Source organism: Anastrepha ludens, chromosome X (assembly GCF_028408465.1).
Source record: "Anastrepha ludens isolate Willacy chromosome X, idAnaLude1.1, whole genome shotgun sequence".
NCBI lineage: Eukaryota > Metazoa > Arthropoda > Insecta > Diptera > Tephritidae > Anastrepha > Anastrepha ludens.
Window position 1 is genome coordinate 96,738,018 of NC_071503.1, and position 14,156 is coordinate 96,752,173.

General features: G+C 40.3%; 1 protein-coding gene across 1 annotated transcript; it reads left to right on the forward strand.

The window, feature by feature from the left end:
* Positions 1-365: 365 nt before the first annotated feature.
* LOC128869353 (uncharacterized) lies at positions 366-1,331 on the forward strand. The gene has a single exon (XM_054111891.1). The coding sequence runs from the start codon at positions 366-368 to the stop codon at positions 1,329-1,331; it is 966 nt and encodes a 321-aa protein (XP_053967866.1).
* The last annotated feature ends 12,825 nt before the right edge of the window (positions 1,332-14,156 follow it).

Here is a 14,156-nt window from a genome sequence, read left to right on the forward strand (position 1 = left end):
GATTGGCTAGCCATCCATTCGCTTTACGGCGAACCTGGTGGCCACCCAACCACCATGCGAAGATCACCATACCGACGAAGATCCCTTTGTCATCCCCAAACCCCTTACATCCCGTTATTTCCTCTCCTAGCCCACCCCCTAATCCAGGGTGTTATGCGACACCGTGCCCATTGGATGGTTTGCAGCCAGGGGGTTCACCAGACCGGCTGTATTTCAACGGCGCCTTCCTAACACCGGGCCGCCTTAGGAAGTAACTGTGGCCTTGCCACGCTATGGGGTGCTGCCGTGGTGGACCGTTTTGAATTCCCCATTATATAAATAGACCACTGCGCTCGCCTCGTCGAGCAGGTGGTCGTACGAAAAAGATGAATACGGAAAAAAATGTAAGCAACAAAACCTCCATTGTAGCGGGAGCAGGCTACAGTGGTCGCAATTCCACTGCCAAACACACACAGAACGCTCTTCAGCGCGGAGGTGCCGTTGTCAACGAAGACTCGGACCACGAAAGCGTCGGGAGCACCAACACAGCCGAGGAAGAGGCTCTTCTGCGTTCTCCGGTTAGGTCCAATGGTGCTGCTTCGTATAGCAAGAACAGACCAAGGATCAAGCCTGATAAAGAGAAGCTGAAGGCCAAAGCCCGATACAAGGCTGCGGTCAAAGTGTGTGACCGATTTCGCAGCAAGTCCAACCTGACGAAGCAAGAGGAGGAACGGTTGGCTTGGGCCAGAGGGGAGATCAAAAATGGCCGGGCCTTCTACGCAGCAAAGCCAATGTTCGCAGCCTCGAACCCGAAGTATGCGAACAAAATCGAAGAAGAGCTAGCCATCAAGAGGCAGCGATCTGCGGATAGTGAGGCCTCAGGGCCATCAAAAAAGCAGAAGCACAGGCACGAGACGGCTAAACCTAAAAACGGAGACGATAGACCTACGACGTCGAAAGCAGCGGTAGCGGCCAGTGAAATTGCCAAGAGACACCTCATAGTGGCACTCACTGACCGCAGCGACCAGCTGGGGCGAATGTCGCAGGAACGGTGGAAGGTAGTGGAAATGAAGCTACTGGAAACCTTGTTTACTAAAATGGACGCGGAGCCGAACGCACCCATGCCAGCATTCGACGGAGCAGGGTGGTTCAGCGGCGTCAAAATCATAAAGTGCAAGGATGACCCCACGCTCACATGGCTAAAGGAAGCGGTAAAAACGCTTCTCGGCATGTGGGAGGGGGCATCGCTTGAACTTGTAGATCGCAGCTGCATTCCCTCAATACCGAAGGCAAAGGTTTTCATTCCGCGAGTGGTAAAACCGGAATATGTGCTGCGACTACTACAACGTTAAAACACAGACGTGCCGACGGACGATTGGAAAGTGTTGAGCGTGGCAAAACCAGCAACTGCTGATGGTGGCCAGGATTACATTATCCAAATCAACAAGCCGGCAGAGGACCTGCTTTACGCGCGATTTGGGAGGATGGCTTGGGGAGTTGGTAGCGTGCACCTTCGCCTCAAAAAGCGCAACCCGGCAGACGACAACCACAACACGCTCGCTGCGGGGGAGGTGGAAAAGGATCACAGCATAGAAGAGATCCTGGAAGCCTCCCTCAATATACAAGAAGTGGAGAAGGGCGACTTGGAGGTAGTATCCAACCCCGAGAAGGTACTGAGGCCAGATGCTGAAAGTCCTTCAGATAAACCTCCAGAAAAGTAAGAACGCCTCAGCCGAGCTTCTGCTCAACATAGAGGGAGTCGGCTACGATGTGGCTCTAGTCCAGGAAGCATGGATAGCGTCGGGCAACATAGTCTCCGGTCTAAAGTCACAAAACTACAACACATACATCCCGATTGTAAAAAATAAGGTAAGAACAGCGATAATGGTCAAAAAAAGTATATGTTCTTATATTGATAATAATCTCTCTTCAGACGATGTGACAGTGGTGGCGCTGGAGGGCTGCAAGGATGAGACGCTACTCTTTGGGTCCTGCTATATGCCACATGATGAGGAAGCACCACAGACGGAACTTCGGAAGCTGGTAGAAACAGCTGCCAGAAAGAAGCATGCTCTGGTGGTAGGAACGGACGCAAACGCACATCACACGGTCTGGGGAAGTGCAGACATAAACGAACGAGGTGAGTCACTATTTACCTATATTCTTCAGAGTAGTCTAGAAATAGCTAATAGAGGTGAGAAACCAACATATGTGGGTCCAACCTCGAAGAAAGTACTCGATTTAACACTCTACACAAGCAGGCATGTTATGGTTCAGGAATGGGAAGTATTGAGTAGGCCCTCATTCTCTGATCACAAAAACATAAGCTTTCAGGTGATATTCCGCTCAAAAAACAAGCTTACATCCTTTAGAAATCCTAAGAATACGAACTGGGACTTGTATAGGGATATACTATTAAAAACACCAATAATACCCCGGAAATACAAGTCAAACATCGCGCTTGAGAAAGGGGTTGAATTGTTTACAACTACTCTTGTCAAAGCCTTTAAAAGATCCTGCCCTCCAACATGTAATAGACGCAAGGTGAAGCCTCCTTGGTGGAACAGGGAATTAGGAGCACAAAGGTGTAGAGTACATGAATTCTATAGGTTAGCCAAAGTGGCTGACGATGAATTCTGTTGGAAAGAGTATAAGGATCTGCTAAAAGTATACAAGAAAGAGATACGTAAAGCCAAGAGAGAATCTTGGAAAGACTTCTGTAGCAGTATGGAAAACACTAACGATGTGGCTAGACTTAGGAAACTGTTATCCAAGAATCCGTCTATGCCAAGAACAATACGAAAAACTAACGGGGAGTGGGCTGACAGCTGTGAGGACTCTCTAGAAGACCTAGGCAGTACAAGTTAACACCTGCAGCCTAAGGGCAGCTGTAACATTTGCAGTAGGCGAATTTAAGCTTGCAATCAATGTTACAGATTCACTAGCGGCCTGCCAACATTAGCTGATTACGGCGAATCGGTAATACGACACCAACATGCAGCTGCACGATGGTTTCGTATTAGAGTTTGGCAAACGTGCCAACTCCCACGAATCGTGGGAATAAACTTATCCAAATATTGCACATTCCAAGAACTTCATGACTAGCCAGTCAGTGACTGCGACGGTGGCGGCTGTAGGTTAGATTTTAGCACTAAGTAGTTTATAAGTTTTAGTTTAGTAATTGAACTCAGCACGAGAGCAAGTGCTCGCGTTAATAAATTGTAATTTAAAAAATTAAAAATCAATACAGTTCTTTAATTGTCGCCCTAAACGTGGGACCACGATAAACGTGTCAGGACATAAGGACATCCAGATCTATCCAGAAAGAGGACATCAGGATATACCTAAAGACAACAAAACTTTCCAGACTTTGCTGTAAAATTTATTTTTAAGAAATGTAAGTAGAGTGCAAAGAGAAAAATAATAAATAATGTGTAAATTAATGTTTTAAGAAAAAAAAAAGGTACAACAAAAAAACACAAATTACGAAGAAATTATGAAATTTTAATTACATTTGTATGAAAAATCAAAAAATCAATTGCCAAGTCAAAAAATTTTTAATTGTATTTTTCTGAAATCTCTGCAAAAAAGGCAGGCAAAATAATAAATAATGTGTAAATTAATGTTTTAAGGAAAAAAAGTGCAACAAAAAAAAAACCAATTACGAAAAAATTATGAAACTTTAATTACATTTATATGAAAAATCAATTGCCAAGTCAAAAAATTTTTTTTTAATTGTATTTTGCTGAAATCTCTGCAAAAAAGGGAGGAGATAAAAAAATAATAATAGTAACATGTTGAAAAAAATAAAGAACGAATTGTGAATCGTCGATCCTTGCACAGAAAGTCTTACCGTTTTTTTTGCTGAATGCTTTGTGGGCAAGTGATTTGCCAGGTTCATGAGGGATTGTGAATTAGATGAATTGTTAAATAGGCTAAACAGTATAGCAATCGATAGAAGAAAGATCGGTGGTGTTTATGATCAGGCAGCTTGGCATTCAAGTGTAAATATGCCTTTGGAAGCCATCCAGCTGAAAGCGCTAATAGAGTGCTGTTTCCTCTGCACTCGCTGTACAGAGGGAAAACTTTGAAGAACGACTGACTACCATTAGTCAGCGTATAAATCATGTTAAGATTACTGTGCCAGAGGTAGAGGCGTATAGGGAAATAGAGGTATTGCCCGGTAGACAGTGTGACGAACCCCTTGACATTGTGAAGTCCTTACCAGACTTCGATGGCAAGCAGGAGTGCTATGTTTCATGGCGACAGGCAGCCCAGACGGCATATAAGATTTTCGAAAAACATGAAGGTAGTAGTAAACATTACCAAGCTGTTGCCATAATTCGAAATAAGGTGAAGGGACCAGCAGATATGGTGTTGGCATCATTCAATACGGTGCTGAATTTCAAGGCTATAATCAGTCGCCTTGATTTTACTTACAGTGACAAAATACCCATCTACCTAATTGAACAGGAGCTCTCAACCCTTCGACAGGGAAGCCTGACACTCATGCAGTACTACGACGAGGTTGAGAAGAAATTAACCCTTCTCACCAACAAGACAATCATGACTTACGATAAGACAATAGCTGCGTCCCTCAACGAGAAATATAGGATGGACGCCTTGCGAGTGTTCATTTCGGGTACAAAAAAACCGCTTTGCGATGTACTGTTTTCGGCAAGACCTAGCGACCTCCCATCTGCTTTAGCGTTAGCTCAGGAGGTAGAGTCAAATCACGAGCGGTACATATTCGCTAGCACCTACGCTAGGAACTTGGAAGATAAAGCCCAAAGATTTGAATTTAGGCAACAGCATAGGGAAAAGGGTACTGGTGGAAGAGCCCCAGTCAAGGATTTTTATCCATCAAGAAGCCCTCATTTTAATAGAAATCAGGGTACCAATAATAAGCCTCCACAAAAAATGGAGCCAGTGCAGCCAATGGAGGTAGATCCTTCACTTCGCTATAGGCAAAGCACGCGACATCAACCCAATCAACACATTTTTTACATAAAATTTGTTTGTTCCGTTTAAGGTTTTGCATAAATCTTAAATTATAAACAGTAATAGAAAAAAACATTAAATTCCGAAAGGATGAGTTAACTTATTCTTATTTATGAAAATAATAAAATATTCACTTTCCAAAAAGTTAATGTATATTACTTAGAAATACAAAACTTTTAACTCAGTAAATCTAACATTTCTCTTGACATCATAGATTTCTTTTTACATGGTAATTTTCGTAGACTAGATATAAATGGATCGGAATTAAGAAGAAGCCTGTGTAAAAGATCCGTGTTAGTTACAGTTCTTGAGTGCTTTCTGGTATTGTCACGTCTGAATTGTTTCACTAATTTATTACATGATTCAGCTGCCTCCTCTGATAATTCTCCAATTGATAATAAACAATGATCGATTACCTCCGACCCATGAATGAGCACTTTATGAACTGATGCAGGTAAATTATACCATGAATATTTACTAACTAGAATTTTAGCAGTGTCTAGTGCGAATATTTTGAATTTATTCGAATTAATTTTAAAACCAGATGAAAGACATTGTAGGAGATAACTACATCTGTCTATAACGTATTTGTCTATTCCTGTGATTTCGGATGATATGGTTGAATGAAGGAAAAATTTTCGTGCTGTATTTCCATCATTAGAGGTGCCACTTCCTCCACTTCGCGGTTTGTCAACTATCAAGCCTAATTGTTCTCTAAACTCCCTCTGAACGAATTCCTTTCTCTTAGCTAAAAGTGCTTTTTCCTCAGATGAACGTGCTTGCCACCTTTTAAATTCGATTCTATAAGAAACATGAATAAAGTATTCAAAAAATCTAATCCAAGAATGCAGGGGTGATAAACCAAATTCAAATCTACTGGAGTTTACTTGTTTGTTTCTACACTTTTCTACGTCATTCATTTCTTTAGGTGTCGCACCACAAATCTAACATTTACTCGTAGATGAGTCACATAGGTACAGATTAGACCCTATATCAAGCGCAGTCGCAGGTCATCGCAGCTGGAAACTATTTTTCCTTAAAGAGGACATATGTAAGAATATTTTAATGTATGTTTCATTTGTGCGAATTCGTGCGAACTTAGTTAAAACTTTACAAACTTCTTATAAAAAAAAAAAAATGGGAAATTTTAAAGTACGTATTTCGTACGGTCTGAAAACCCATCAAATAATAATTAAAAAAGATAAGAAAACGTTCAACATGTTTTACATACCTTCAACTTGAATTTCCATTGTACAACAGGTCATAAACACAGTAATTCTTAGAAAAATAACACTTCCCGGAACTGCGTAAGTACGGAGCGGAGACCACGCTAACTATCACTTTTCAAATTCTCTTACTTTGGAGGCACAATTATAAGTGAAGTGTTTGTGCAGTTGAAATTTCTTTTATACTCTAAGTTACTATGACTAATGAACTAACATTTAGCTAAATATTGTTGCATAATTTTAACATGACTATTTTCATCCAATGTCCTATGGCGGAACCACTGTGCAATGTTCCGTTTCGAAATTGAGTGCCGCCTCATACAAATCAGAATGAAGCAAATAGGCAGGCTGCAAAAAGGCCGAATTATGGCTCCGCTCGATTTACAGGGCCGAAACAACAAAGAATCGACCACTTATCCGCAGGTCAAGAGTGCGAAGAATATCGAGATGTGGCTAATTCGGAGGCTGCAGCAGTGGACGATGAACTGTCCGATTCTGATCAAATCAATTTTTTAACGCAAACTCCCTGCTACCTTTCATCGAAAGGACAATTGCAGGGAGAAAAATTAAATTATTAATCGATACAGGGGCATCAAAAAATTATATTAAGCCTCTAAAAGAACTTAAGAATATATTAGTACCGGTCGAAAATCGGTTTTTGGTAAAGTCAATACATGGCTTTAACGATGTTAAGAAAAATGTATAGTTAACTTGTTTGGTGCAAACAGTCCCTTTTTTTTGCTCCCCATGCTTTCAACTTTCGACGGAATAGTTGGGCTTGACCTGCTTACGAAGACAAATGCTACGTTAGATTTTAAAAACAAAATAATAAAAACCAGTTCTGGCTCCGAAGAACTTAAATTCTTGAAGTGTTGTAATGTGAATTTCACACAAGTGGAAGACATAGAAGTGCCGCAAGTGGTGAGAAACAAATTTCAAAAAATGATAAAAAATTTTATAGGGGTGTTCTCGGACCCGAATGAAGCACTCCCTTACAATACAAACATTGTCGCCACTATTCGCACCGAAAGTGACGACCCGGTATATTCCAAGTTATACCCATATCCTATGGGTGTATCAGACTTCGTGAATGCGGAAATTCGTGACTTATTAAGAAATGGCATAATTAGGCCATCTCGATCACCATACAACAATCCAATCTGGGTTGTGGACAAGAACGGTAAGGATAAACAGGGTAACACCAAAAAGCGTCTGGTTATTGATTTTAGAAAGTTAAATCAGAAAACCATCGACGACAAATATCCTATTCCTAATATCACAGGTATATTGTCAAATCTAGGAAAGGCCAAGTATTTTACAACGCTTGACCTTAAATCTGGTTTTCACCAAATAACACTTGCTGACCATGATCGAGAAAAGACCGCGTTTTCGGTGGGCCATGGAAAGTACGAGTTCTGTAGACTCCCTTTTGGATTGAAGAATGCACCCAGCATTTTTCAGAGGGCCATCGACGACGTGCTTCGAGAACAGATAGGGAAGTGTTGTTATGTCTACGTCGACGACGTAATTATTTTTTCCGAAGACGAGGAAAAACACATTGACCATATTGAGTGGGTTTTAGGAAGACTATGCGAATCTAATATGAGGATATCCCGGGAAAAATCGCACTTCTTTAAACAAAGTGTGGAGTACTTGGGCTTTGTGGTATCTAAAGATGGTATAAAAACGAGTCCTAGTAAGATCAAAGCAATCCGCGATTACGAGAAGCCCTCAACTTTGTTCAATATCAGGTCGTTCCTGGGGCTGGCAAGTTATTATAGATGTTTCATCAAGGATTTTGCGTCAATAGCAAGGCCTTTGACGGATATTCTCAAGGGTGAAAACGGTAAAGTGAAGTCTACACAATCGAAAAGAGTAAAAATAGACTTAGATGAGGAACAGTTACAAGCTTTCAACAAGTTAAAAGAGGTTTTAGCGTCTGAAGACGTTATACTACCCTACCCTGATTTTAAGAAGCCTTTCGATCTAACGACGGACGCTTCATCAATGGGTATAGGAGCCGTGTTGTCTCAGGGTGGAAAGCCTATAACTATGATTTCTAGAACCCTCAAGGATCGGGAAAAAAATTTCGCAACCAACGAACGTGAGCTACTTGCCATAGTTTGGGCTTTAAAAAGCCTTAGAACTTATCTCTATGGTGTAAAGAATTTGAACATCTTTGCGGACCACCAGCCACTTACATTTGCGGTATCAGACCGAAACCCAAATGCTAAGATTAAACGATGGAAAGCGTTTATAGACGAGCACAACGCTCAACTCTTTTACAAACCTGGCAAAGAAAACTATGTGGCCGACGCTCTGTCAAGACAGAACATTCATACCTTAGAAGAAGAAAACCAATCAGATTTAGCTACAATACATAGTGAAACATCGCTATCTTATACGATAGAAGCAACTGAGAAGCCACTAAATTGCTTCCGAAACCAAATCGTTTTGGAGGAAGCCGACATGAACCTAAGACGGAATTTTATATATTTCGGCGAGAAAACTCGCCATGTTATCCAATTCACAAATAAGGAACATCTCATGGAAGAGGTTAAATTAACTGTGAACCCAAATGTGGTAAATGCCATACACTGCAATTTGCCAACATTGGCCAGCGTACAACACGAACTTATAAGGTGCTTTCCGGCAACAAAGTTCTGGTACTGTAAAATCATGGTGGCCGACATTGTAAATAAAGACGAACAGCGGGAGATTGTTGTTATTGAACATAATCGAGCTCATAGAGCTGCTCAAGAGAACGTTAGACAAATTCTCTGTGACTATTATTTCCCAAAAATGACCAAACTGGCAAACGAAGTGGTTGCGAATTGTAAAATCTGCAGTAAAGCAAAATATGATAGACATCCACGAAAACAGGAGCATGGCGTAACACCAGTCCCATCCTATGCTGGAGAAATATTGCACGTTGACATATTTTCAACAGACAAGAAGTACTTTCTCACTTGTTTCGACAAGTTCTCAAAATTTGCGGTGGTACAGCCAATACCATCTTGAACAATTTTAGACATAAAATACCCTATTTTTCAGTTAATGAATATATTTCCAGGGGCAAAGACTATATATTGTGACAATGAGGCATCGCTTAATTCCGAAACGATAAGGTCTCTGTTAAAAAATCAGTTTAATGTTAATATTGTGAATGCACCTCCGCTTCACAGTACCTCAAATGGTCAGGTCGAGCGTTTCCACAGCACACTTGTAGAGATTGCGAGATGCCTGAAATTGGAAAAAAATTTTGATGAAACAATCGAACTTATATTATTGGCCACATTCGAATATAATCGAACTATTCATTCTGTGACCAGAAAGAAACCCATTGACATAATTAACGCCACACCCCAGGATATGCGAAATGAAATAATGGACAAAATAGAGAAAGCCCAACAAACTCTGCTGGAGAGGAATAACCCTTTCAGACAAAATAGAGTGTTTGACGTGGGGGAGCGTGTATTGGTAAAAACCAATAAAAGATTAGGGAATAAGTTAACACCTCTCTACGTAGAAGAAAAGGTAGAAGCTGACTTGGGGACCACAGTCTTAATTAAAGGGAGGGTGGTCCACAAGGACAACATAAAATAATTTTAATTTTTATTAGGATTACCAAGATAGACTAACTCTCATATTTTTCAGGATTCTTTCGGTGATACTACTAATTAGGTCAGCAACAGCAAAACTGACTGACTACTCGCACTCTAGTTACATACCGATTCAGGACGGGATTGTAACTCTTTGGCAGAACGTTGACTTTCTTAAACACACAACAAATCTCAGGGCATATATGGAAATAGCCAAAGAAACTAAGGAACTAACGAAACATTTCCCTGCATCTCCCATGAGGATGTTGCTGGACTCGGACATCGAACATATAAAAACACTTTTGGAAACATTAAACATTCACCACAGACAGGCACGAAGCATAAACATTTTAGGGACAGCTTTGAAAGTTATAGCAGGAGCACCAGACTTCGACGATTTTGAAAATTTAAAATTTCGACAACAAGAGCTAATTATTTCAGAAAATAGGCAAATAGAAATAAACACAGCAGTGCAAGAAAAGATAAATGAGCTAACAGATACAGTGAACCTAATAACAAACAATGTAAAAACTAAGCAGATTGACACAAGTTATTTATACGAAACATTGCTCGCTAGAAATAGAGTTTTAATTTCCGAAATTGAAATATTGATTTCAGCGATTGCCCTTGCAAGGATCGGCATCATTAGTCCCTCCATATTAAATTTTGACGATGTAAAAAAATTAATTAATATGCACTCTACAAACACAACTATAACAGACTTAATGGAGGTATCTAGCATTAAGGTGCTGTTAGACACTAACTTTTTATATTTTTTAATTAAGTATCCAAAACCTATATTAGTATGTAAGAGAGTCATTTTGTTTCCCGTTCAACACAACGAAACTGTCCTACACTTTGGTAACAACGACAACGTCGCTGACTGTAACAATCAGATTTTGGCTATTGGCAGTTGTATTACAGCACTTACATCCACATTTTGCAAAAAGCTCAAAAATACAACATGCGCACAACAACTACATTCCGGAAGTATACATAGCTCACTGCAGCACACGCCCCAGCCATCTGGAGCCGATTACGCTTGTTGATGAAGGCATCATAGTTATCAACGACAATACCGCTGTGATCAAATCAAACGATGGTTCTGAGAAAACTGTTACTGGTACTTACCTTCTAACCTTTGAAGACGAGGTTCAAATCAATGGTTCTTACTTTAAGAACAAAAACGGTATACTGACAAAATTACCAGGTTCTGCGACAACAACACTTGTCAATATTACTGACCATCTAGAAATATTGAGTTTACCGTATCTAAAAAGAATGAATATGCAAAATCTAGGGTACATTGCAAGAATAGAGAGAAGAACCATCATGTGGCCAATACTATCTGGCTTAACTTTTATCGCCATTCTGGTTGGCTGCTACTTTTTATTCAAACTGTGGCAGAGGAAAAACAGAAGTAGTCAAAGTCATGTTATTCAGGAGATCATTGAAAATCTTAAAAAGACCGAGGACGGCCTCCATTTAGAAGGAGAGGAGTTAACACCTGCAGCCTAAGGGCAGCTGTAACATTTGCAGTAGGCGAATTTAAGCTTGCAATCAATGTTACAGATTCACTAGCGGCCTGCCAACATTAGCTGATTACGGCGAATCGGTAATACGACACCAACATGCAGCTGCACGATGGTTTCGTATTAGAGTTTGGCAAACGTGCCAACTCCCACGAATCGTGGGAATAAACTTATCCAAATATTGCACATTCCAAGAACTTCATGACTAGCCAGTCAGTGACTGCGACGGTGGCGGCTGTAGGTTAGATTTTAGCACTAAGTAGTTTATAAGTTTTAGTTTAGTAATTGAACTCAGCACGAGAGCAAGTGCTCGCGTTAATAAATTGTAATTTAAAAAATTAAAAATCAACACAGTTCTTTAATTTACACACTTTCCAGGGTGTGCGGACACTGCAGATCTCGAACCTAGAGGAGATATTGTGCACGAAATCCCGACGAACGTAATTACAAACAACAAAATAGAATGGGCTATACAAAGTTTCGACCCATATAAATCGCCAGGACTGAATGAAATCCTTCCAACCATGCTCCAAAAGGTAAGCCATCTTGTGGTACCATGGTTAAGAACGATATTCAGGGGATGCCTGAGGTTCAGCTACGTTCCTGTATTGTGGAGAGAAGCGAGAGTTGTGTTTATTCCAAAAGCGTGAAAAAACAACCCTCTATACTCAAAGGAATACAGGCCCATTAGTCTGACCTCATTTCTCCTGAAAACGTTAGAGGAGATTCTAGATACATACATTAGAGACACAATTGCGCCGGACGAATTATCCAAGGTGCAGCATGCTTACACTAAAGGCAGATCCACTGCAACTGCACTTCACTCACTTATACTAAACATAGAAAAGGCGTTAGAATATAAGGAGTATGCTCTAGGAGTATTTCTAGATATATCAGGAGCCTTTAACAACGTGACAAAAGATGCTATTTTAAATAGCATAGAGTCACTTAATGTGCAACCCGCGGTTTATCTATGGATAATACAGCTATTAGCTAGCAGAAAGATAAAAGCGGAGTGGAACGATGCGAGCGTCACCAAATATGCATGCAGAGGTACTCCGCAAGGTGGGGTACTATCACCGCTATTATGGTTACTTGTAGCAAATGAAATTCTTAAGAAACTTGACGGAGGGGCACCTAAACTAGTGGCATATGCCGATGACATAGCTATAGTAGTTACGGGAAAGTACCTGGACACCGTCAGTAATGTGATGAACAACACTCTCAAAACGATACACCAATGGCAAGTGGAAGCTAGGTGGACTAATTTGACCACATGCAAAACAGCAAAAGTCATGTGTAGAACAAACGACAAAAAACTGACTCCATTTGTACTTACGCTCTCGCGAAAGGAATGCAGAACTATCATAGGTATGCTAACAGGCCACAATCTATTGGCTGCATATGCGTACAAGATAGGGATTGCTAACACCGACAAATGCAGGAAATGCAGAGAGGATGTCGTGGAGACTTTAGAATACCTTCTGTGCGCTTGTCCGGCATTATTAAAAACGCGACTAAAATGCCTGGGAGCCCCACTGTTTGAGGATCTGGAAGACGTCTCAAAAGCAGAGCTCCCAGCCCTACTTAGATTCGCCAAAAGCGCTGACATCCTACATGATGTCTACTTCAGGTATTCATAGAGGTCGGTCTCCATCTGGTATCGCTAGGGACCAAAAGGTCTATGCGCGGCTTATTGCCAACCAGGCTAACCTAACCTAACCTTAACAGTGATATCTATTTATTTTCCACCTGGTAAAGATTTCGGTATGGGTGAGTTTAAATCAATTCTGACTTCCCTCCCTCATCCACTTATTCTTTGTGGAGATGTCAATGCCTGGAGTCCACTTTGGGGCTCTTCCACACAAAACAAGAGGGGTAAAGCAATTGGAAATCTAATTTTCACCCAAGATTTAATTGCCTTAAACAATGAATCTCCCACGCACTATTCCACACATAATTCCTTCACACACGTTGATGTAACGATATCCTTCATCAGAATTTTCCCACTCCATTCTTGGAAAATTCTAGATAATTTTTGTGGTAGTGACCACTATCCAATTGTTTTCCACTTAAACTGTGAAAAAAGAAGTAAGACCGGTCACATACCAAGATTTAAAACCGATAAAGCAGATTAGTCGAAATATAGCATTAAGTGCGACGAATACAATCATATCCACCCTCTTAGTAATAATATCAATGAGGGAGATAGTTCTATAAAAAAATTATCCTCAGCGTAGTTACGTCATCCACACCTCTACACATCTTGCCGAGTTACGCACAAGAAGCAAAATGCATGGTACAATTTTAAACGCATACGCTCCAACCAAAACCTTATGTTATATAAAGCAGCAAATGCGAAGTTTAAACATTTTGCAAAAAGGGCGAAAAAAGAATGCTTTATCAGCATCTCTAGCCAAATCGATCCGTCATCCTCCCAAGTATGGAAAAGTATCAAAAAGCTGGCGGGTTCCTACATAACTTTAGTCGGGAAAACTACTTTCATTCAATTCAAAGTAAAAAATGTGTGAAAATAATACAAAATTAAGAATCAATTTACTTTCGCTCGATATATTTTTTTTTATTATTAGTATTTTCATTGCAACTAATATAGTTTAACATTACATATTTATACTAACGAGCAATTTTTGTGGAGTTTTGTTACAACAAATAATTTGAGTTAATTCTCAGCAAAATACAATTCATACTTTTAACTGATTTTTATTTATTTATTAGTTTAAATCTATAGGTTTTTTACGTTTGAGCCTTCGTTTCCATTTTGTATTATCGTTAAGAATCAAGGCTTCATTGTTCAC